The following is a 23,480-nucleotide window of genomic DNA, read 5'->3' as shown; positions in this document are numbered from 1 at the left end:
ACTACAGCCTGGTAAACTAAACTTTCATGTTTCACTGTGGAAAAGTTAAGCCCAGCCCAGACTTTCATACTTTGTTACCTCCAATGAAGACTGTGACCTTCCCTGTGTTAACAAATTCCTAACCTTTAGTGTCAGCCAAGTCATTATATATGAATTTTGTAATCTTCCCTGTTGTAGACATTCCTGAGCTGGCTTAATTTTATGGGAAGAGCAGTTTACAGATTACTAAATTAACCTCTCATTATGCTTTTAAGAAGTACGCTGATTGTTTCTTTACCTACCATATGTTAATCACAGATTATTAGTTAATAAATTATAATAGGACACTAATACATTAAATTATGCCTGTACTTACCTAACTATATTTCTGTCTGTCCTATGTCCTTAGAGGCAGCCTAGTCACCAACTTTGATTAGTAATATAACCCTCCCAGGCACCACCTTTAGGAATCAAACTATTAACTGAATGCTAATTTATGAATTTGTTCATTGTTCTTTCCTGCTGTAAAAATTGTTTGACATATGGTTAATTACTACATGCAAACATATATAGCTACTCTGAGGCAAATCCACAGAGACACAAGTAAACACTTACAAAGAGTAAACCTTATTAAAAAACAAATTTGAAGGACAGTTATTCATATTATAAAGACTTTTTTTTTTTTTTGGCGGTACGCGGGCCTCTCACTGTTGTGGCCTCTCCCGTTGCGGAGCACAGGCTCCGGACATGCAGGCTCAGCGGCCATGGCTCACGGGCCCAGCCGCTCCGCGGCATGTAGGATCTTCCCGGACCGGGGCACGAACCCGTGTCCCCTGCATCAGCAGGCGAACTCTCAACCACTGTGCCACCAGGGAAGCCCCAAGACTTTTAATGTTTGAAAATAATTTGCTTTATCTTCAAATTATAAGTTTTCCTAGTTTATTTGAAGTATGACTTGATTTACAAAATATAAATTCACTTGATTTTTCCAGAGTAAACCTGTATAAAGCAGGATACATTTCTGGTTTAGATTGTATACCTATGTATTTACGGATGATTCTGTGACCTTTATAAAATTACTGTTCTTAAATATTAACTTGTTTACTTTGTAACAAAGGAAGTAGTAATTGCTTCCACAGTGTGAAACATGCAAAAGATATTTCAAATAAATAGTAGACAGTTTGGCCACAGTGGTATGGTAAAGTTTTATTTTTTTCTTTTGCTTCATAGGAGATACACCTCATGAGCAAAGAGTGGCAGCAAGAGGCAAAACTTCAGACATCGAAGGCAATGAGACTTCGGAGGTAAGTGAAACTCAATGAGTCCTTTTGGGATAAAACCGAATAAGTCAATGTGATTATGTACACCTCTGAGGATAAATAGTAACTTCCACTCTTGCTATGCAAATAGGTGCCTAGGTATCAGGAGAACAGGTGATCTGCTGAAAATCAGGGTATGGCAGGCAGGAGTGACTTCCTAAGTGCTAAGCTTTTCCCAGTGCTGCTAATGGAAACTCTGTTGGAAATAGAGGAATAGAACACTGAAGTTAAAACATTTGAATTATTTTTACTTGAGAGATTATTTTCTATTACATTTGAATAAATAGGTAATATATGAACCTATAGAGAAAGGTTTGAAAATAACTTATTCAGAACTGTCCTACATTAGCATTTCCACCATCAAAGTACACTCCTTGACATTGTTTGGTAAAAAGACTAAGGCTTTTTTTCTTTTCCACCTGAGAAAATTATATGCTCTTTGTGGGTACGTGAAAATGTAGTTCACATACTTTCATATTCTGTGTAGAAACATACTAACCTTATTTAATCACTGAAATAGTCATTTTTAAGACTTTGGGGGAATGTTAACTATTAGAGTGGAAGAGATATCCTTGGATTTTGAAACCTATGTGGTGACACACCTCTACTTATATTCTACATGTAGAATGTGAGGGTATTGCATACCACTGGAGTGACATCAGGGAACCTGACCTGTTTGATTCATCACCATATCCGCAAAGCCTAGCACAGAACAGGAAGTCAAAAATATTTGTTAAATGAATGAATGAATACAATCATGAGTTATAAATAGAGAGTAATAGTCATCTTAAGAAGAGAGATTTTTTTTTTTTTCGGTACGCGGGCCTCTCACTGCTGTGGCCTCTCCCGTTGCGGAGCACAGGCTCCGGACGCGCAGGCTCAGCGGCCATGGCTCACGGGCCCAGCTGCTCCGTGGCATGTGGGATCCTCCCGGACCGGGGCACGAACCCATATCCCCTGCATCGGCAGGCGGACTCTCAACCGCTGCGCCACCAGGGAAGCCCAGAAGAGAGATTTTTTTGTATTTATATTTTCCACAGTGAGTAAATATTTTATAATCAAGATAAAAACATTTAAAGAAGTTACATGGGAAGTAAATTGATGTAGAAGAAAAGAGCCATCTTTCCCATAAAACTGTGCATTGTTGTTTTTTTATTAATGCGTGCAACAAATATTTATTAAGCACTGACTGTATTCAATGCACTGTGCAAGGGGCTGAGTATATAGTACTGAGAAAAAAGATACAAGGACAAAGAAAGATTTCCTGTCTATATGTTGAAACATCTTGATCTCTTTTATGTATTCAAATATTTATTGAGTACTGAACATAAGTAGCATCTTTGATAGGAAATAAAGGTTGATATATTTGAGCTTTAGGAAAGAACCACCAAGATGGTTTAGAAATCATCCGTGATTACTTGAATTTAACTGCTTAGTTATGTATGTGATTCCGTGGAAATGTCTGCGGAACTCAATTATTTTTCAAAGTCGATTTATTGATAGGAAGAATTCCAAGATTAATTTTGAAGGAAAGAAACTTTTGAGAATAGATCCTCAGAGATTTGAAACTAGCTCATTATTGTGCTACTTCCTAGTCTCTCCACTATACAATCAATTCTTAACCATTAAGACTGGATTTTTATACTCATGGTATAACAGATAAAAGTGCCTTCTCTCTGAATAGTTGCTGGGGATTGGGAAGACACCGTTTGCTCTCAAAGAGCTTACTGATGTAGCAGAAATGAAATAGGGAGACTCCAAATGAGATGACAGGGTTAAGTCAGTACAAGAGGGTAATACTAAAATACTTTTAGAGGCTAGTGTGATTCACCACAGAAAAGCCAACTAATCACTTATCCCCACCTTAAGTGTCCAAAATGGAATTTATTATTCCTTGCTTTAAAAATCTAAAACCACAAACATTGCTTCATGTTTCCTACCCCTCCCCGCCCCATAATCTACCTTGATGGGTCAAGATGAGTCTTATCTAGTCTCATGGTTTTAAAATCTTTGAAGAGTCTGATGACTCCCAAAGTATATCTCCACATAGACCTCACCCCAGAGCTGTAGACTGTATCCAGCTGTCTACCTGCCATTTCACTTACAAGTTTCTAAACAGTTCAGCCTTTACTTGAGCAAAGAAGAACTATTGATTTCTGACCCCACCACCCTGAAGCTTCTCTCTGCTCAAGTTTTCACCATCACTGTTTAATAACACCACGCTTTATATAGTGGTTTAGAATCACACCCCCTGAGGTACCCCTGGTTCCTTTCTTTCCCTCGCAGTCTACATGCAGTTCCACCCGTAAGTCCTATCACCTCTCCCTCTCTATATCCAGACTCTAACCCCTTCTCGACATGGGCACTGCTAGGAATTTAAGCCACCACTTTTGCCCAGACTCTCTGCCTCCATTCTTCCCCCTTAAGTCCGTTCTCTTCACAGCCCGCAGAAATTGAATCAGATCACATCACTCCTTGGCTTCAAACATGCTGGCTGCCCACTGTAACTGGAATCACTGCTAAGCTCTTTACAGTGGGCTACAAGGTGCTCCATGTGCTCTCAGACTTCATTTCTCTTCATACCCCAAACCCCGTCCCCGTCCACCAGCTGCCTTTCTGTCCCTTGATCATGTTAAGCTCTTTCCTAGCTCAGCCTTTTCATTTGCTACCCCTTCTTTACTGGAGCCTCACTTGCCTGCCCCCTTATCATTAAGGTCTTAGTTCAAGTGTCAGTCTTCGTGAGGACCTCAGCTAAAGTGTCTCTTCCCCCAGTCACTCTCACGTAACCCTGTTTTATTTTCTCCATCAACGGTTATCACTATTTCAGATTATCCACTTGTTTACTGTCTGCCTCTCCTGACTACAGTGAAAATAGACTGTGGGTCTAGAATAATGTCTGGAACATAGAAGGTGCTCAATAAACAGCTGTTAACTGATAATCTAGATTTCATTGAATGTCATCATCTGTCTTGGCAAATTAAAGGCCTAAAAATGTCATTTGACTCATTCTTCTCAGCCCCCCTTTATCAAATCTGTCATCAAGTCCTGTTGATTCTTGATGTTGATGTTCTTCTTGATTCAAATATCTTCCAAATCTGATTCCTCATACTCCATCCTCATCTGTCCACTTGAATGTTATTAGACAAGCAGCTTCTTTCCCAAATCCCTTTCTGAAAAAGAACAGCAGGGTTTTTTTGTTGTTGTTGTTTTGTTTTTAGTTCAGGCCCCCAAATGCCTTGAAATCTACAGAATAAAGCTTAAACCCAAAGCCCTGTTCAAGTGTCACCTTCGTTGTGAACTCTTTTCCCTGCTTTCCCAGCCAGAGATAACCCCAGTGTCCTTTTACTACTTGTGTTGTCTTTTATGACTTCACTATAGTGTGAGTTCCTGGAAGGTGGAGACTCCACCTTCTTTACCTTTACAGCCTCTGCACAGACATATATGATGTGACATAGGTGCCCTGTCAATGATTTCTAGATGGATACATGAATAATAAGTGGTCTCCTGCAAATGCTGTCTTATGAGTAAATCTCTTCATTTAGTTCTGTTTTCCATCTTACATTATCAACACACAGTTATTTTTTTCTCACTGTGAAAAAAAATGTTTTTCTTATATTTCTTAGGAGTTACCCATAAAAAAAATCTGTTAATTTAGATTATTTTTGACACTCAGTACATTAACAAGGCAAAGTATAATGATTTCAGTTGATTTTTTGAAAAACATGCATCTGATTAAAACGTTGTAACTATTGTACCTAATAGGAAAGTCTCATTATTTTCATTTTTAATGGCTATATATTGAAATATTATTTATAACGAAAACATATTTGGTCAGTTAGTGTGGGTTCCATAGAGCTTCAAAATAACACTCTTAATTACCAAAACATAAGTTGTTTTTCTAGAGACCCTTTGGAGCAGGTAGATTTTAGTATCCCCAAAAAGTTTTTTTGGTGAATTCAGATAAACATGTAGATTGCCTACTATTTTCGAGGAATTGTTGGACATGGGGCAGAGAGGATATGAAGATATGTAAGACTCCGTGATTCTAACTTATAGAAGCTGACATTCTCAATCTATTCATGAAAATTAGAAAATTCCACACGTCCTTATAATATAAGGTGGAATAAATAAGTTTCTTAAATTCCATAACTACAAAGATAACTGAGACTTTAGTGGGGGAAGAAATATCATTAGGGAGAATCAGGCAAGGCTTCATGTATTAGGTGAGCTTTGAACCATGAAAAACATTTTTTTTACTATTTATACAATTAATTTTATATGATTAATATAAATTCCTGTGAAATGAATTCCCTCATTAAAACCATTTTAGACATACAGAAGCAAATCATGGTATGAAACTACTTTCCTCACATGGATCTCAATGACAGGTAATAAAATATTTTAAAAAATGAATGGAACCTGGCCTGTGCTATACTGTAGTTTTAATGGCAGTTAAAATATTTTGTTATAGATAGCTAGTGGGAAGCAGCCTCATAGCACAGGGAGATCAGCTCGGTGTTTTGTGACCACCTAGAGGGGTGGAATAGGGAGGGTGGGAGGGAGATGCAAGAGGGAGGAGATATGGGGATATATGTATACGTGTAGCTGATTCACTTCGTTATACAGGAGAAACTAACACACCATTGTGTTGATTATTATTTATACTCCAATAAACATGTTAAAATGTGTATATATTTTTTGTTAAGTAGTCTACGGTGTTTTCCCTTATACTTTATAGCCCAAGTATACTTCAAAACTGTGTTGCCTCTCCAAGCACAGCTGTCTCACAGACATCATGGAAATTCTAACATCTAGATGAAATATAATTTGAAAAAAAGGAGATCTGGTTTGGGCATCAAATAAGTTAAATTTTACAAAGTTGGAGTATAACTTATTTTAATACACAAAAGACTCTATGAAAAGCAGCATATTTTTTTGTATAAGTAATTAGTGGGACTTTTTACTTCAAGAAACTGAAAATAATATAGCATTCATTCCAGGAAATCATAACTTCTTAAGTACATTTTTCTCTTCTTTAATCCCCCTCTCTAAATATTTCAGGGTTTCTATTAATGATGACTTTAATTATTTACTACTGTTTGTACCTTAGCTTTCCCTGTATATGATCCTAAAGTATCATTACCTAAAATAGGGTAACTTAAGGAAACAATGAACTATTTAGTCATCAAATGTGGTTTCTCCCAGGTTGTGCTTTCGTCTCATGTTTTAATTGCCATTGGTAACTCTTAACAGAATTCACCATGTTTTTGGTGTGTAGTGTATAAAGCTCCTGTAAACCGTGTTTGGGCTTATTAAAGTCATTAGACTCTAGTACTTGGGGAAAAAGTGATAATTTGGAACTAATTATCCAATTGTAAGTTTATCTTCCTTCTTTTCCTTCTTTTTTTCTTGTTGCCTTTCTGGGTAAATTTTGGTAGTGAGTTGTAATGACATTACAACTACTTATTGCTCTCTGCTACTGTAGGAGCCTGGTTATTTACAGCTCATGGGGATAAACCCACAGATTAATGAGGGACCTTGTTTTGAATTTTTGTCACTATGATTCATTTCTTCAGGGAATTAACATTACAAGTAAGTAAGTAAGTAGTCATTCTTTTCTAATCTTCAATCGTGGAAAGTGTTTTATATTGTGAAAACTGGAGCCATATTAGCTACCAATTTACTAGTGGACCTATTGCCTTTTGGTCTGTAGGTGTACTTTGAGAGCTATGAATATGGAAATATCAGTTTTTTAATATAATTATATCCAATTTTGGTGACTTATTAATTTTAACCAGTTTTAGCAGATACTTTTAGATTGTTGAACTTAAATTTCTTTTATTTGTACTACAAAAAGTATTTTTAAATTTGCATTTTTGTTAGCCTCTTTATTTTATTGAAATATATTTGACATACAATATTATATTAGTTTCATGTATACAGCATAGTGATTCAACATTTGTATGCATTGCAAAATGATCACCACAATAAGTCTAGTTAACCATCTGTCACTATACAAAGTTAATACAGTATTATTGACTGTATTCCCCATGCTGTACATTACATTCTCTTGACTTATAACTGGAAGTTTGTGTAACTGAAATTTGCATTTATTTTTGGTCTCAAGGATATAGGAATATGTTTATTTATTTAGTTCACTAGCCTAAAGATAACAAAATACAAAAACAAGCCAATAAAAAACTCCCCACAAAACCACAATTCCATTTGTATATTTGTTTTGAATGACAACTAATTCACATATGCATATGGAGACGTATAAAATAATAACTAACAGATGGTATAGCTGCAAAGTAGGATTTATAAAGATTATTATCAGCTGGTGGTATTGAGATACTGTGGTTATACTGACAGAAGACACAAAAATTACTTATAATAATAAACTGTGACACTAATAATCTCCCAACTTCTGTTAACCAAAGTAGCTTATTGCGTATTTAATATAAATTTTTTAATGAAGATCTAAAATAATCTTACAGCCAATTTGTACTAGGAAATTTAATGACATTTGCAAAACAGTAAAGTAGTAGCAACAACAACAAAGTGTTTGCTAAGATTATTAAATGCATAATATTAGAATCCCTGGGAAGTACAGTAAAGATATGGGGGACTTTGTTTATTCATGTCATTTGAAGCACACATCTCAATCTAGTACACAGTATTTGTAATTTCTTATTTGCATATTTGTAAATTGTTGAGTTACATGTGAAATTCATAGTTGAGTAATTTAGGGAACAAAAATTGATTTTTTGAAAAAGATATAGAATGAATACATATGAATGAAATGTTCACTTTTCTTTTAATGTGTTTTTGTACTTCCTTTATGTCTTTTAACGAAGCTATAGGAGCCTTCAGACTCGGTAGGGATGAATTTCCTTGTTCTTTTCTTTTATATAGTCATTAAAATGAATGAGAATATCCTTGAACTTTATAAATTCCATATGATGTAGACTTTGGTTACCACTCCTTAAAAGGGGGTATAAGATTATCCTATTAAAGACCTACTTGTGTGTAGAAAAGAATTGAGGTTGGGTGGTATAGGAAAAAAAGAGACTCGAGTGATTCTCAAGAATAGTTTCAAGAATAGCAAACATTCATCCACTGGGTGTTAGGATTTCGGTTTTAAGAATTTTTTAGTATAATTATGGTATATAAGTTTATAAATTTAAAGTATGAGTGATCTCGGGTGGCCTCAGCCTGTGGCAGCTTGAAGCAGGATTTCAGTTTCCAGCCAGAGATTGAGGTTGGGCAGCGGCAGTGAGAGCGCTGAATCCTAGCCACCAGACCACCAGGGACTAGTGGTCAGTGACAAGGCCCTGGCCCGTCAGCTGTGTAGAAGCGACTTTCCACATAGAGACGGAAAGTAGTGAAGCAAGTAAAGTGTTTATTAGGAGGAAAAAGAGTACAGTACGTGTGGATAGACACACGGGCGGGCTCAGAGAGAGAGTCACGCCCTCGTGGTAGTTTGAATCACATTTATGGGGCATTTCTTCCGGGTTTCCTTTGACCAGTCATCTTGCTTTGCCTGGTTCTGAGTCTGTATTTGTTATATCTCAGGGTCCTTCCCTGTGTGCGTGCACATCTCTTAGCCAAGAAGGATTCTAGTGAAGAGGCCTATGGTTAGTTGACATCACTTACTATGGGATGGTGCCCCCTCCCTTTTTGACCTCCAAGGGGCCTTTTTGCGCATGTGTAGTCGGGGAGGTCTCCTTGACTTCAAGAATGAGGAATATTTGGCCTTTTATCTGGGCAGGGCCCAGCCTCCTCCATCATCCTGCTTTTATGGAGTTTCTGCTATTATGGAGTTTCTGTCCACAGGGGAGAAACTGTTCAGCCTGGGACCCATCTATCTCCTGCCTCATGGTGGGTGTAAAGATGATTATGAAACTGTTAATTCTCACAAGATATTCATAGTCCAAATACAGGTATAATGGGAATTGCTATTGAAGGCAGTTTAAATTGGTACAACCATTTTTGGTAAGCATTTTTGCAAGTATCAAGAACCATAAAGACGTTAATATACTTTGACAGTAATTCCACTTTTAGGATTCTATTCTGAGAAAATAATCTTTTAAATCCACAAGAAGTTGTATGTACAGAAAGATGGCAGTCCACTTAATGGAATATTTTTTAGTTTTCATAAGTGAAATTTATGATTAGTTTTCAATAAAGACTCTTGGTTTCATAATTTCAGTTAGAAGATTTGAGGTACAAAATTATATCTACAGTATGATTATTGCTATATAAAAACTGTGCAGAAGGGCTTCCCTGGTGGCACAGTGGTTGAGAGTCCGCCTGCCGATGCAGGGGACACGGGTTCGTACCCCGGTCCGGGAAGATCCCACATGCCGCGGAGCGGCTGGGCCCGTGAGCCATGGCCGCTGAGCCTGCGCGTCCGGAGCCTGTGCTCCGCAACAGGAGAGGTCACAGCAGTGAGAGGCCCGCGTACAGGGGGAAAAAAAAAAAAAAAAAACTGTGCAGAAAAAGATGATGTAATACATAAAAACATTAAGAGTAGTTGCCTTTGGAATGATAGATAAATAGGTTAAATCATACTGTCCAGTGTTCGGATTTTCCTATTTGTCTATAATGAGTATATCTTATATTTTAAATGATAGTAAGTCTGATGGTGAGGATATTGCTTATTAACAGAAGAACTATTTAGGATGGCAGTAAAAATGATGGAACAGTCTACTGAGGATGATCTTTAGGAGATATGTAGGTACTTACCTGCCTTGGATTATTTAAGTTTAAGATCTCTTAATTAGTTGATCACAGAGCATCACATCTGATCATGGTTTGTCGAAACATCTGTCCTCTCACCTAGGGGACTTTCCAGCAGGGAGAAGAGTGAAGTGACTTGGAGTTTATTCTTCACATATCATTAGAAATCACGTGGCCCAGACTGTTCTCATTGATCTACCTGTCAGTGTCATAGTATCAGTTATAAACTCATATTCCCCCTCCCCCCAAAAGGTTGTGGGTTACTGGTTTGAACATGTATTTGTCTACAAATCTTGCTTTTGCCTCTATATCTATGATTCTGAGACTCTTAGTTTGAAGATATTAATCTCTCCCTTTATAACAGTTAGTTTATGAGAATATAATTTTATCCAAGATGAGTGCAAGGATTTCTGTTTTTTTGTTTTTCCTAATATAGAACCATTTCAAATTTGTGATTTACTGGGAAATGAAGCACAGTTGGATTATTGCACTGTTTATATCATTTAAATGGTAAATTTAATTCTTTGATGTGTTTATCCTGCTATGCAGGATACCTTTTGGGAAAAAGATTTTGTAGAGTGCATCTCTCCAATCTTTATTTTCACTTGAATTACTGGACCATATAATATAGTAGAAAGTACATTTTTGCTGGATTCCTCTGCTCACCAAGTGTTTGATCTAGGACAAGTTGCTAAGCTTCTCTTCAACTTCAATTCTTAGTCAGTGAAGTAGGGGGATTAGATGCAGTGTCTGAGATCTTTTCCTCCCCAGAAGTCCTGGCCATTTACCTCTTTGGAAAGTGAATTGGAATTTTGCCACCAAACGCCAACCTTTATACTGCTGCTTTGATTGGGGGATGGAGGGGGGGTGGAGGGGGAGAATCTGATGCATAATGAAGATTTTAGATATTGATTAATCAGGCTTTCATGCTTGTTAGGAAGGAATTGTGCAAAAGTCCTTGCAGGTAACTTGTCAGACTGTGAAAACCACTTTCAAGGTCCTTGCTCTTGCTTACAAAGTCTGTTTGGGGAAATGATAAATTCGACCACTGGTAAAGAACAATTGAAATGCTTTATTATTTCTTTAAATCTATAAACTTTTTACTTTTGTATTTGACAATCAGATTACTGTGGGTTGTTGATAGCTCAAAACATTGGCAAGATGAATTAACTTGAGGCATGCTTATCAGTATTTGTAAAGATCTTTTCCATAACTTTAAATTTGTATATTTTTGTTATCACTGTGTCTTTGTCCTAGTTTCAGTTTTGCTGGAAAAAATTAGAATTGAGAGGTCATAATTCTGGTATTTTCTGGTTTCCATTGGGGTTAACTAGCACACGGAAACATAATGTTTATTCATCCTAGCCAGAAAAGGCCAAACTATGTGAGGTGTATGAGAGCTGCCCCTGTTTCCATCCAAAATGCACATATGGTGTGGGTAAGCCAGCAATGTGAGTTTTATGCAATGTTTCTGCTCATGTACACAGTCTGTTGCTCAGCACCAATTATTCCTTGCCAGAAACCTGCTAACCTGCTGCTTTTGTAGCTCTGCTTGATGAAGCTAGGTAGCTTAAAGTGACCACAATGATATTTATTTAACTTCAGCAATCTTCGTTTGTTAAAGTTATGTGACTTTAATCACCTGCCTCATCTTTAATCACCTGCCTCATCAATTCAATGAATTGAATGCCTCAATTCATTGCAATTGATTGCAATTGGAATCAAAGAATGGGAACCTGTAATTGCATTGCATGGAGCTACATTAGATCCAATATGTGTGTTTATTGTATGTGTTTAGAAGGAGGAAATAAATGTGGAAATGCTAGCTTTTTGCTTAGCAAATTTAGTTTTCTATCGCCAATTTAGAAGTTATTTTAAAAACCATAGAGAATGTTATTCTGTTTATCTGTTGGTAGTAATTTTATTGTCATTTTTCCAGTTTTCACTTTTGTAGTTTTAAAAACCACAGAATCAGCAGGGTAAGAGGTCCATGTTGGGAGAACAACTGTTCCCTATTTCCCGCAGCCATCTTTTTTCTAATCTCCTGTTTTTTAATTAGTATCAAATGGTCCTTATTTTTTCCTCCTTTGGTTCATGTTACAGTCGTAACTTCTTGTGACTTTATAGAGAGTTTAAGTTAAAGCACAACGATATTTATGTTGTCTTCACACACAACTAGAGACTCTTTTGGAGGATAAATATCATCTGACTCCTTATGCAGTGGAAAAACTGGCATGCAGGTATGTACTTGGCCTAATTGGCGTTTTCTGAATATTCCACTTTGTACCTTACTGAGGATTCCTGTGAATATGCTTACGAGAGTGCATCAATATGAATACATAGAAAAAAATTACACCTTAGTTAAGCTCAGCTAAATTTACATAGATTTTACATTTCTTTCCAGACCTAACAGGCCCCATGTCTTACTATACGTCAGTTTTGGGGTTTTTTTCAGTGAACTCCTGTGTTCATCCTACACTGTTCATAATTGATATTAATTTCTACCTGTTCAAGGACTGTTTAATGTCCATTTTTGGAATGTCATATTCTTAGGTACATGCCTTTCACTCATTGCCTTTTAAATTAGTTAAGAAATCATTATGGGTGTGAATTCATAAATTTTCTCTAACATTAGTTATATAATAGAAAGTGTGCATAGTAGAACCTCCTAATGTAAAAGCAAAAAGCCATAATTTTTTAAAGTAATGCAGCCTACCTTTTCTCTGCCTTTTAATGCCGATTTCTCCTTGGAGAAGGAGGAAAGATTGGCACATAAGTGCTACACCTAAGAGCACAGTGCCAGTGGACTGAAGTACCATTTACATAATAAAAAGCCCCTGAAAACTTTCTCAGAACTTCTGAACTGAAAAGAGTCAGGAAACTGTTGCATAATCCTACTTCTTAAGTTGGTTTCGGTTGGAGAATAATTTAAAGAAAATGCTGTCTCTTTGTTCGTGTAGATATTCCGGGATTTATTACTAGATCAAGCCGGCCCATTGGAGAGCCGTATATTCCTATCTCATTGCCTCAGTCCTGCACAGATTGCCTTCCCTGAGCTGTTTTTCAGCTTGATTGAATAACTCTGTGAGAAACTGTTGTGTGGAATACACTGTGACATTTACTATTGAGGAATTGCTGAGACGTTGTCTGCTCTGTTATATAGTTTCTCCTGTGTGAAGTCCCACTTAGGTCTTCTGATTTCTTATTGCTTTTATGCTAACAGAAAATATTTTGTTTCTCCTGAGGTGGTAATATTCTCTTTTTCTCATGGCCATTGTGAATTTTGTACCTAGTCATTTTTTTCCATTTTCCTTTGGCAAGAGGATGCTCAGACCTAAATTTACAGCTCAATTTTAGTAACTGTTTAGGACCCTATAGGATATATGTCTGCTTACTTTATTTTCCTCTTATTTCATACTCCTATTTTATATTTTTCCTAGTTATGATTTTTAAATTATTGTGAATCTTCTTGTTGGCTGCTTCAGATTCATTGTGAAGAAGAAAGAGTTAAAATATGCATTTATATGTATATTTATGTAATATATAGAGCAAGTCTGTATTTAAAGTGTTTTTTAATAGGTTATAAGAGATGTACACAACTCCCAATTTTGTCTCTCACTCCTCTTAAAAAATTACGTGTGACAAGATCATGAGTTTTTTTTACTGTGAGAATGTGTGTGACATTGGACACCTTTACTTACTCTCTCTCCGATGCCTCAGGCTCACACGCTGATTTCCATTTAACATGATTTCTTCAGGGTCCTTGTTGACTGGCGGCCCCAGGTAAAAGGAGCCTCCTTTCCAGATTGTCAGCCCTGCCTAGCTGCTTTCAGGCAGAGTGTACCTCAGGCCTAGGCAGCTCTCACCCTTGCCACATCAACCACTTCATGGTCTCCTGCTACACACTTTTTTCATGCTCTACACATACATTTTAAGATGGTTTCCCAGTTGAATTTTAGGTATCAGTACGGACGACCTAGGAAAAGTGAGTACTTAATTTAGAGAGACATTGTCTTGGGAGTCATGGTTCCTCACAGTAGTAAGTTCACAGAACCCCTGCAGTAGCATGGATAGCTGCCAGGGTGTGAACTTCATCATCAAATAGACATGGAGCTCTGATCTTGGCTCGCCTTGTATCACTAAGGTACCTTTGATAAAGTACTTAGCCTCTCAGACCTTCGTGTCCCTTTGCTGTAAAATGAGAATGACACTACTTACTTTGAAGGGTTACTATAAGAATTAAATGAGTCAGTAGATAACATAGAGAATGGACTTGAGGACACGGGGAGGGGGAAGGGTAAGCTGGGACGAAGTGAGAGAGTGGCATGGACATATATACACACTACCAAATGTAAAGTAGATAGCTAGTGGGAAGCAACCACATAGCACAGGGAGATCAGCTCAGTGCTTTGTGACCACCTAGAGAGGTGGGATAGAGAAGGTGGGAGGGAGACACAACAGGAAGGAGATATGGGGATATATGTATATGTATAGCTGATTCACTTTGTTATACAGCAGAAACTAACACACCATTGTAAAGCAATTATACTCCAATAAAGATGTTTAAAAAAAAATGAGTCAGTAGGTAGTATTTATTTCTATGTCTACATACACAGTATCTCACATACTGGACACTCAATAAGAGTTTCTTTTTAAATTGGAAGGAAATTATGGTTGATGCCTTGATACTCACGCCAAAATAGGATTGAAGGAAATCCCTAAATTTAGGAAATTCCTCAATCAGTTCAGAATTGGGCTCAGAAGAGTTACAGAGACCTGAAAGGCAGTGGCTTAAATTTAGGCCTTTATTTTTCCCATGTGACAAGAAGTCTGGTGGAAGGTGGTGGAAGCGTTTTTCAGGAGCTCAAGTATGTCAAGGCTCATATTTTATGAGTCTTGATCTTTTCCTCATAGTTGCAGGATAGCTACTGCAATTCCAGCCATCATACTGACTTTCCAGGAAGTTGGAAAAAGGAAGCTAGTTGAGGGAGAATAAAAATACCTATGTCCAGAAACTTTCCAAATAATCTCTAACAAGAGTTTTACTGATTCTACTGTGTCACACACTAGGCTACCCCTAGTGGCAAGGGACCCTAGGAAATGGTTTTTTTGCTTAGTATTTTACCACCTTCAGCAAAATCAGGGTCCAGTAATAAGGAGGAAAGGGATGATGAATATTGGATAGACTGTAAGCAGTCTGTGATATAGATACCATCCTGTTTTAATTTTAGAAGCTTCATTTTTGCCAACAGTAGACATGGGGAAGTAGAGAGAAACACCCATTGGTGATAACTGGATTCTGTTTGGAAGCAGAAAGGCTTTGAGTAGTCAAAAGGGGATGGGAAATAAAGGAGGATATTTACTTTTTATTTTTTGAATCTACGATAAGTTAGGCATGGTGCTAGTAGGAAATTTACATTTATTATCTCATTAATTTTTACCAATGAGATAGGCTATATTATCCAGATATCTTATAGAAGAGGCAGCCAAGGCCCAAGAACATCAGTTTCCCAAGGTCATATAACCAGTAACAGTAATGGAGCTGGATTTCGGACTTGCACCTGACCGACCACTGCTTTGCACTGTATTGCTTTCCTGCATAACTCGGCAGAAACCTGCACATTGCTTTTATTTTCCGTAGTGCCTTGTGCTCCTGGGGCCCATAATAACTATAGTTCGATTAATTATTTGTGTACAGAATTAAAATGGGCGCCACCTACAGGATTGCTGCTGTGGTTGCTGAAGGTTGTGTAGACCAGGCAGGGAGGCACAGGCGGTGGTGCTTCCTTCTTGTCATCACGCAGAGGTGGTGGTGGCCACCTCTGTATTTCTGTAGCGCCTAAGGACATTCTTTAGGACAAAGAGAATGAGGCAGATCAGCAGTGACCAGTCTCAGGGAGCCAAAATCCAAAACTGAAAGCTGATAGAATGCTTGGCGTGGAGACGGGTATCTTCTCAAGTCGGAAGCCAGCGAATTACTCTTGACTTCTTCCTCTCCCCCAAGCTTAACCCAGTTGATCAGCAAGTCACTTCGTTTCTAGCTCACTCATCTGTCCTGTCCTCTCCCTCTCCACTCCACCTGCAGTGGGTCAGGCCTTACTATCTCTCACATGGACCATTGCAAAGACTTTCTGAAATAGCCTCCTCATCCCTAGTCTTACTTTCATTCAGTCCATTCGCCACAGATCTGACCATGTAGTTGCCTTATTTGATGACATAGGGGGCTCTTAGCTTCTTCTAGGATAAAATCCAGTAACTTTTGTCTGGTGTGCATGTCCCTTCATGATCTGGCCCTGCCCAGTGTATAAACATCCAGGTCTGTCCTGTGTCGTTTTACAGGGTTTCTTACCATGCCGTGAGCATATTCCTTTCTCCTGGAGTTTATGCGTGCAATTTTCCTTTTTTCCTCGAGTGCTTTCTTTACGTCTCACCCCTCATGAACACTTTGTGTAGTTCCGATCCTCCTTCAAACTCCTGCTCAAATATCTTTCAACTCGGGCGCCATCTTTGTCTCCCTCAGGCAGCATAAAGTCCTCTCTTCTGCTCTCTCTGCACATTTAAACACCTGTGTTCTGGCTCCTTGTATGGTGACCAGGTGCATCATGAACTGGGGATCCTGGCTGCTTCAGCATTGTGTTCTCTGTGCCTAGCACCATGCATGGCATGTGTCAGGCACTCAATAAATGTTTAATATTAGTTGCATGCAGGAATGAACATTTAGATTAGACCAAAGACAGAATAACTTGTTCAGCTCATTACCGTAGTACTGAAACACTCATAACGTTGGCCAAATTCCTTACTTTTTCAATGCCGGATTAATGGGAGTATATTTGTAAAGTTACTCCATCTTTCCAAATTGAATTATTTACATCAGATTCTGCCATAGTTTCTGTTAGTTTTTCAGGTTATCTTTAATCATTCCCATTAGGCAGGCTCAGTGATCATTCTGATTCCCAAATCCTAAAGAGGCTCTTAGTTCTATTATGTATTATGCCTTTCCTCAAAACTCTGTTGTGTTTTGGACATTTCTCCTTTGTATTGACTGTTTTGGCATCCATTCCTGACTGAAGACACATTTTAAATAGTATTTTAAAAAGTGATTTTAAGTGTTTTTTCTCTTATTTTTAAGTAGTGATTCCTAAGTGTTTCTGGTATGTGTTTTGCCTTCCTTAGCTATTGAAAATAGTACAAGACTTTCTTGCACAAGAATTAAAAAGTTGGCGTGGGATAGGGAGGGTGTGAGGGAGGGAGACGCAACAGGGAAGACATATGGGAACATATGTTTATGTATGACTGATTCACTTTGTTATAAAGCAGAAACTAACACACCATTGTAAAGCAATTATACCCCAATAAAGATGTTAAAAAAAAAAAAGAATTAAAAAGTTGGCAAAATAAGTAAATGATAAGCATCTGAAACTTTTCTTTAGACCATGGGTATTATTGCTACTCCTTAAAATTTTAATTCCCAATTTTTAGTGTATCAAATACTGTTTACATTCAACAGTTGCTTGTAGTGTGCTATATCTGACAAGTTACAGGTAATAACTGGAAGAATGTAAGATTGTTGAAAGCTGCGATCTTCTCTGTCTCATTTATTGCTGAAACTCTAATGCCTAAAAACAGTACTTACATATGGTAAGTGTCAAATAAATAGTTGTTGAAGGAAGGAAAGAAGGAAGCAATGGCAGTTGAATTTCAGTTAACCAGTGCCTGGGTAGCCTTCACCAGGGTGAACTTTCAAGTCCAAAGTCAACGAAAGAGAATTTTAGCACTTGTACACCAGACCTACAGAGACCCTCAGAAATCACACTTGTGCAGAAAGGGCCACTGAATCAGAACAGAAGGAGTGCACCATTGTTAGCTGGATAATCTCCATGAGTTTTACTTTTTTTTTAAACCTCCACTTCATGCCTATTGACATTGAGAACCGAAATCAGATTCTGTATTTTCAACTTCAGTAGTTGTAGTTTTGCTCTGAAAGAAAAATGGATTCAGATTCTGGTGTAACATTATTTAGTCGCTAAAAGATCTGATGAGTAACTTTGCATTTTTATCATTGCCTATCTAAAACCTGCTTAGCCTGGTTAATAGATAATTCCCTAGTTTCTTATCCAAGTCAATTTTGAATTATCAGACCATTTTATTTATTTCAGTATTTCTTTTTTCATCTTTATTGAAGTATAATTGCTTTACAATGGTGTGTTAGTTTCTGCTTTATAACAAAGTGAATCAGTTATACATATACACATGTTCCCATATCTCTTCCCTCTTGCATCTCCCTCCCTCCCACCCTCCCTATCCCACCCCTCCAGGTGGTAACAAAACATCAAGCTGATCTCCCTGTGCTATGCGGCTGCTTCCCACTAGCTATCTACTTTACGTTTGGTAGTGTATATATGTCCATGCCTCTCTCCCGCTTTGTCACATCTTACTCTTCCCCCTCCCCATATCCTCAAGTCCATTCTCTAGTAGGTCTGTGTCTTTATTCCTGTCTTACCCCTAGGTTCTTCATGATATTTTTTCCCCCTTAAATTCCATATATATGTGTTATCATATGGTATTTGTCTTTCTCTTTCTGACTTACTTCACTCTGTATGACAGACTCTAGGTCTATCCACCTCATTACAAATAGATCAATTTCGTTTCTTTTTATGGCTGAGTAATATTCCATTGTATATATGTGCCACATCTTCTTTATCCATTCATCCGATGATGGACACTTAGGTTGTTTCCATCTCCGGGCTATTGTAAATAGAGCTGCGATGAACATTTTGGTACATGACTCTTTTTGAATTACGGTTTTCTCAGGGTATATGCCCAGTAGGGGGATTGCTGGGTCATATGGTAGTTCTATTTGTAGTTTTTTAAGTAACCTCCATACTGTTCTCCACAGTGGCTGTATCAATTTACATTCCCACCAACAGTGCAAGAGGGGTCCCTTTTCTCCACACCCTCTCCAGCATTTATTGTTTTTAGATTTTTTGATGATGGCCATTCTGACCAGTGTGAGATGATATCTCATTGTAGTTTTGATTTGCATTTCTCTAATGATTAGTGATGTTGAGCATCACTGTTTGTTGGCAGTCTGTATATCTTCTTTGGAGAAATGTCTATTTAGGTCTTCTGCCCATTTTTGGATTGGGTTGTTTGTTTTTTTGTTATTGAGCTGCATGAGCTGCTTATAAATTTTGGAGATTAATCCTTTGTCAGTTGCTTCATTTGCAAGTATTTTCTCCCATTCTGAGGGTTGTCTTTTGATCTTGTTTATGGTTTCCTTTGCTGTGCAAAAGCTTTGAAGTTTCATTAGGTCCCATTTGTTTATTTTTGTTTTTATTTCCATTTCTCTAGGAGGTGGGTCAAAAAAGATCTTGCTGTGATTTATGTCCTAGAGTGTTCTGCCTATGTTTTCCTCTAAGAGTTTGATTGTTTCTGGCCTTACATTTAGGTCTTTAATCCATTTTGAGCTTATTTTTGTGTATAGTGTTTTTGTGTTTTGTGTAGGGAGTGATCTAATCTCATACTTTTACATGTACCTGTCCAGTATTCCCAGCACCACTTATTGAAGAGGCTGTCCTTTCTCCACTGTACATTCCTGCCTCCTTTATCAATGATAAGGTGACCATATGTGCATGGGTTTATCTCTGGCCTTTCTATCCTGTTCCATTGATCTATATTTCTGTGTTTGTGCTGGTACCATACTGTCTTGATTACTGTAGCCTTGTAGTATAGTCTGAAGTCAGGGAGCCTGATTCCTCCAGCTCCGTTTTTCATTCTCAAGATTGCTTTGGCTATTCGGGGTCTTTTGTGTTTCCATATAAACTGTGAAATTTTTTGTTCTAGTTCTGTGAAAAATGCCAGTGGTAGTTTGATAGGTATTGCATTGAATCTGTAGATTGCTTTGGGTAGTAGAGTCATTTTCGCAATGTTGATTCTTCCTATCCAAGAACATGGTATATCTCTCCATCTATTTGTATCATCTTTAATTTTTTTCATCAGTGTCTTATAATTTTCTGCATACAGGTCTTTTGTCTCCTTAGGTAGGTTTATTCCTAGATATTTTATTCTTTTTGTTGCAATGGTAAATGGGAGTGTTTTCTTGATTTCACTTTCAGATTTTTCATGATTAGTGTATAGGAATGCCAGAGATTTCTGTGCATTAATTTTGTATCCTGCTACTTTACCAAATTCATTGATTAGCTCTAGTAGTTTGCTGATAGTAGCATCTTTAGGATTCTCCATGTATAGTATCATGTCATCTGCAGACAGTGACAGCTTTACTTCTTCTTTTCCGATTTGGATTCCTTTTATTTCCTTTCCTTCTCTGATTGCTGTGGCTAAAACTTCCAAAACTATGTTGAATCAGAGTGGTGAGAGTGGGCAACCTTGTCTTGTTCCTGATCTTAGTGGAAATGCTTTCAGTTTTTCACCATTGAGGATGATGTTGGCTGTGGGTTTGTCATATATGGCCTTTATTATGTTGAGGAAAGTTCCCTCTATGCCTGCCTTCTGCAGGGTTTTTATCATAAATGGGTGTTGAATTTTGTTGAAAGCTTTCTCTGCATCTATTGAGATGACCATATGGTTTTTCTCCTTCAGTTTCTTAATATGGTGTGTCACATTGATTGATTTGCGTATATTGAAGAATCCTTGCATTCCTGGGATAAACCCCACTTGATCATGGTGTATGATCCTCTTAATGTGCTGTTGGATTCTGTTTGCTAGTATTTTGTTGAGGATTTTTGCATCTATGTTCATCAGTGATATTGGCCTGTAGTTTTCTTTCTTTGTGACATCCTTGTCTGGTTTTGATATCACGGTGATGGTGGCCTCATAGAATGAGTTTGGGAGTGTTCCTCCCTCTGCTGTATTTTGGGAGAGTTTGAGAAGGATAGATGATAGCTCTTCTCTCAATGGTTGATAGAATTCGCCTCTGAAGCCATCTGGTCCTGGGCTTTTGTTTGTTGGAAGATTTTTAATCACAGTTTCAACTTCAGTGCTTGTGATTGGTCTGTTCATATTTTCTATTTCTTCCTGATTCAGTCTTGGAAGGTTGTGCATTTCTAAGAATTTGTCCATTTCTTCCAGGTTGTCCATTTTATTGGCATATAGTTGCTTGTAGTAGTCTCTCATGCTCTTTTATATTTCTGCAGTGTCAGTTGTTACTTCTCCTTTTTCATTTCTAATTCTATTGATTTGAGTCTTCTCCCTTTTTTTCTTGATGAGTTTGGCTAATGGTTTATCAATTTTGTTTATCTTCTCAAAGAACCAGCTTTCAGTTTTATTGATCTTTGCTATCGTTTCCTTCATTTCTTTTTCATTTCTGATCTGATTTTTATGATTTCTTTCCTTCTGCTAACTTTGGGGGTTTTTTGTTCTTCTTTCTCTAATTGCTTTAGGTGCAAGGTTAGGATGTCTATTCGAGATGTTACCTGTTTCTTAAGGTAGGATTGTATTGCTATAAACTTCCCTCTTAGAACTGCTTTTGCTGCATCCCATAGGTTTTGGGTTGTCGTGTCTCCATTTTCATTTGTTTCTAGGTAGTTTTTGATTTCCTCTTTGATTTCTTCAGTGATCACTTCGTTATTAAGTAGTGTATTTTTTAGCCTCCATGTGTTTGTATTTTTTATAGATCTTTTCCTGTAATTGATATCTAGTCTCATAGCATTGTGGTTGGAAAAGATACTTGATACAATTTCAATTTTCTTAAATTTACCAAGGCTTGATTTGTGACCCAAGATATGATCTATCCTAGAGAATGTTCCATGAGCACTTGAGAAAAATGTGTATTCTGTTGTTCTTGGATGGAATGTCCTATAAATATCAATTAAGTCCATCTTGTTTAATGTATCATTTAAAGCTGTGTTTCCTTATTTATTTTCATTTTGGATGATCTGTCCATTGGTGAAAGTGGGGTGTTAAAGTCCCCTACTATGAATGTGTTACTGTCGATTTCCCCTTTTATGGCTGTTAGTATTTGCCTTATGTATTGAGGTGCCCCTATGTTGGGTGCATAAATATTTACAATTGTTATATCTTCTTCTTGGATCGATCCCTTGATCATTATGTAGTGTCCTTCTTTGTCTCTTATAATAGTCTTTATTTTAAAGTCTATTTTGTCTGATACGAGAATTGCTACTCCAGCTTTCTTATGGTTTCCATTTGCATGGAATACCTTTTCCATCCCCTCATTTTCAGTCTGTGTGTGTCTCTAGGTCTGAAGTGGGTCTCTTGTAGACAGCATATATATGGGTGTTGTTTTTGTATCCATTTAGCTAGTCTGTGTCTTTTGGTGGGAGCATTTAATCCGTATACATTTAAGGTAATTATTGATATGTGTGTTCCTATTCCCATTTTCTTAATTGTTTTGGGTTTGTTATTGAAGGTGTTTTCCTTCTTTTGTGTTTCTTGCCTAGAGAATGTCCTTTAGCATTTGTTGTAAAGCTGGTTTGGTGGTGCTGAACTCTCTCAGCTTTAGCTAGTCTGTAAAGGTTTTAATTTCTCCATCAAATCTGAATGAGATCCTTGCTGGGTACAGTAATCTTGGTTGTAGGTTTTTCTCCTTCATCACTTTAAATATGTCCTGCTAGTCCCTTCTGGCTTGTGAAGTTTCTGCTGAAAGATCAGCTGTTAACCTTATGGGGATTCCCTTGTGTGTTATTTGTTGTTTTTCCCTTGCTGTTTTTAATATGTTTTCTTTGTATTTAATTTTTGACAGTTTGTTTAATATGTGTCTTGGCATGTTTCTCCTTGGATTTATCCTGTATGGGACTCTCTGTACTTCCTGGACTTGATTGACTATTACCTTTCCAATATTATGGAAGTTTTTAACTATAATTTCTTCAAATATTTTCTCAGTCCCTTTCTTTTTCTCTTCTTCTTCTGGAACCCCTATGATTCAAATGTTGGTGCGTTTAATGTCCCAGAGGTCTCTGAGACTGTCCTCAGTTCTTTTCATTCTTTTTTTTTTATTCTGCTCTTTAGTAGTTATTTCCACTATTTTATCTTCCAGGTCACTTATCCGTTCTGCCTCAGTTATTCTCCTATTGATCCCTTTTAGAGTATTTTTAATTTCATTTATTGTGTTGTTCATCGTTGTTTGTTTCATCTTCAGTTCTTCTAGGTCCTTGTTAAATGTTTGTTGCATATTCTTTATTCTATTTACAAGATTTTGGATCATCTTTATTAGCATTACTCTGAATTCATTTTCAGGTCCTCTTCATTTGTTAGGTCTGGTGGTTTTTTATCTTGCTCCTTCATCTGCTGTGTGTTTTTCTGTCTTCTCATTTTGCTTATCTTGCTGTGTTTGGGGTCTCCTTTTTGCAGGCTGCAGGTTCGTAGTTCCCGTTGTTTTTGGTGTCTGTCTCCAGTGGCTAAAGTTGGTTCAGAGGGTTATGTAGGCTTCCTGGTGGAGGGGACTAGTGCCTGTGTTCTGGTGGA

General features: G+C 37.4%; 1 protein-coding gene across 1 annotated transcript in view; it reads left to right on the top strand.

Moving 5' to 3' along the window:
• UMAD1 (UBAP1-MVB12-associated (UMA) domain containing 1) overlaps positions 1 to 23,480 on the top strand; it is a 255,292-nt gene that overhangs the window by 171,597 nt on the left and 60,215 nt on the right. The window contains exon 3 of the mRNA XM_082846471.1: positions 1,210 to 1,283. Coding sequence (XP_082702597.1) covers positions 1,210 to 1,283 — 74 coding nt within the window. The remainder of the gene's footprint in view (positions 1 to 1,209; positions 1,284 to 23,480) is intronic.

This window comes from Leucopleurus acutus (assembly GCF_964270905.1).
Source record: "Leucopleurus acutus genome assembly, chromosome: 9".
NCBI lineage: Eukaryota > Metazoa > Chordata > Mammalia > Artiodactyla > Delphinidae > Leucopleurus > Leucopleurus acutus.
This window is presented reverse-complemented; position numbering and strand designations above follow the sequence as displayed.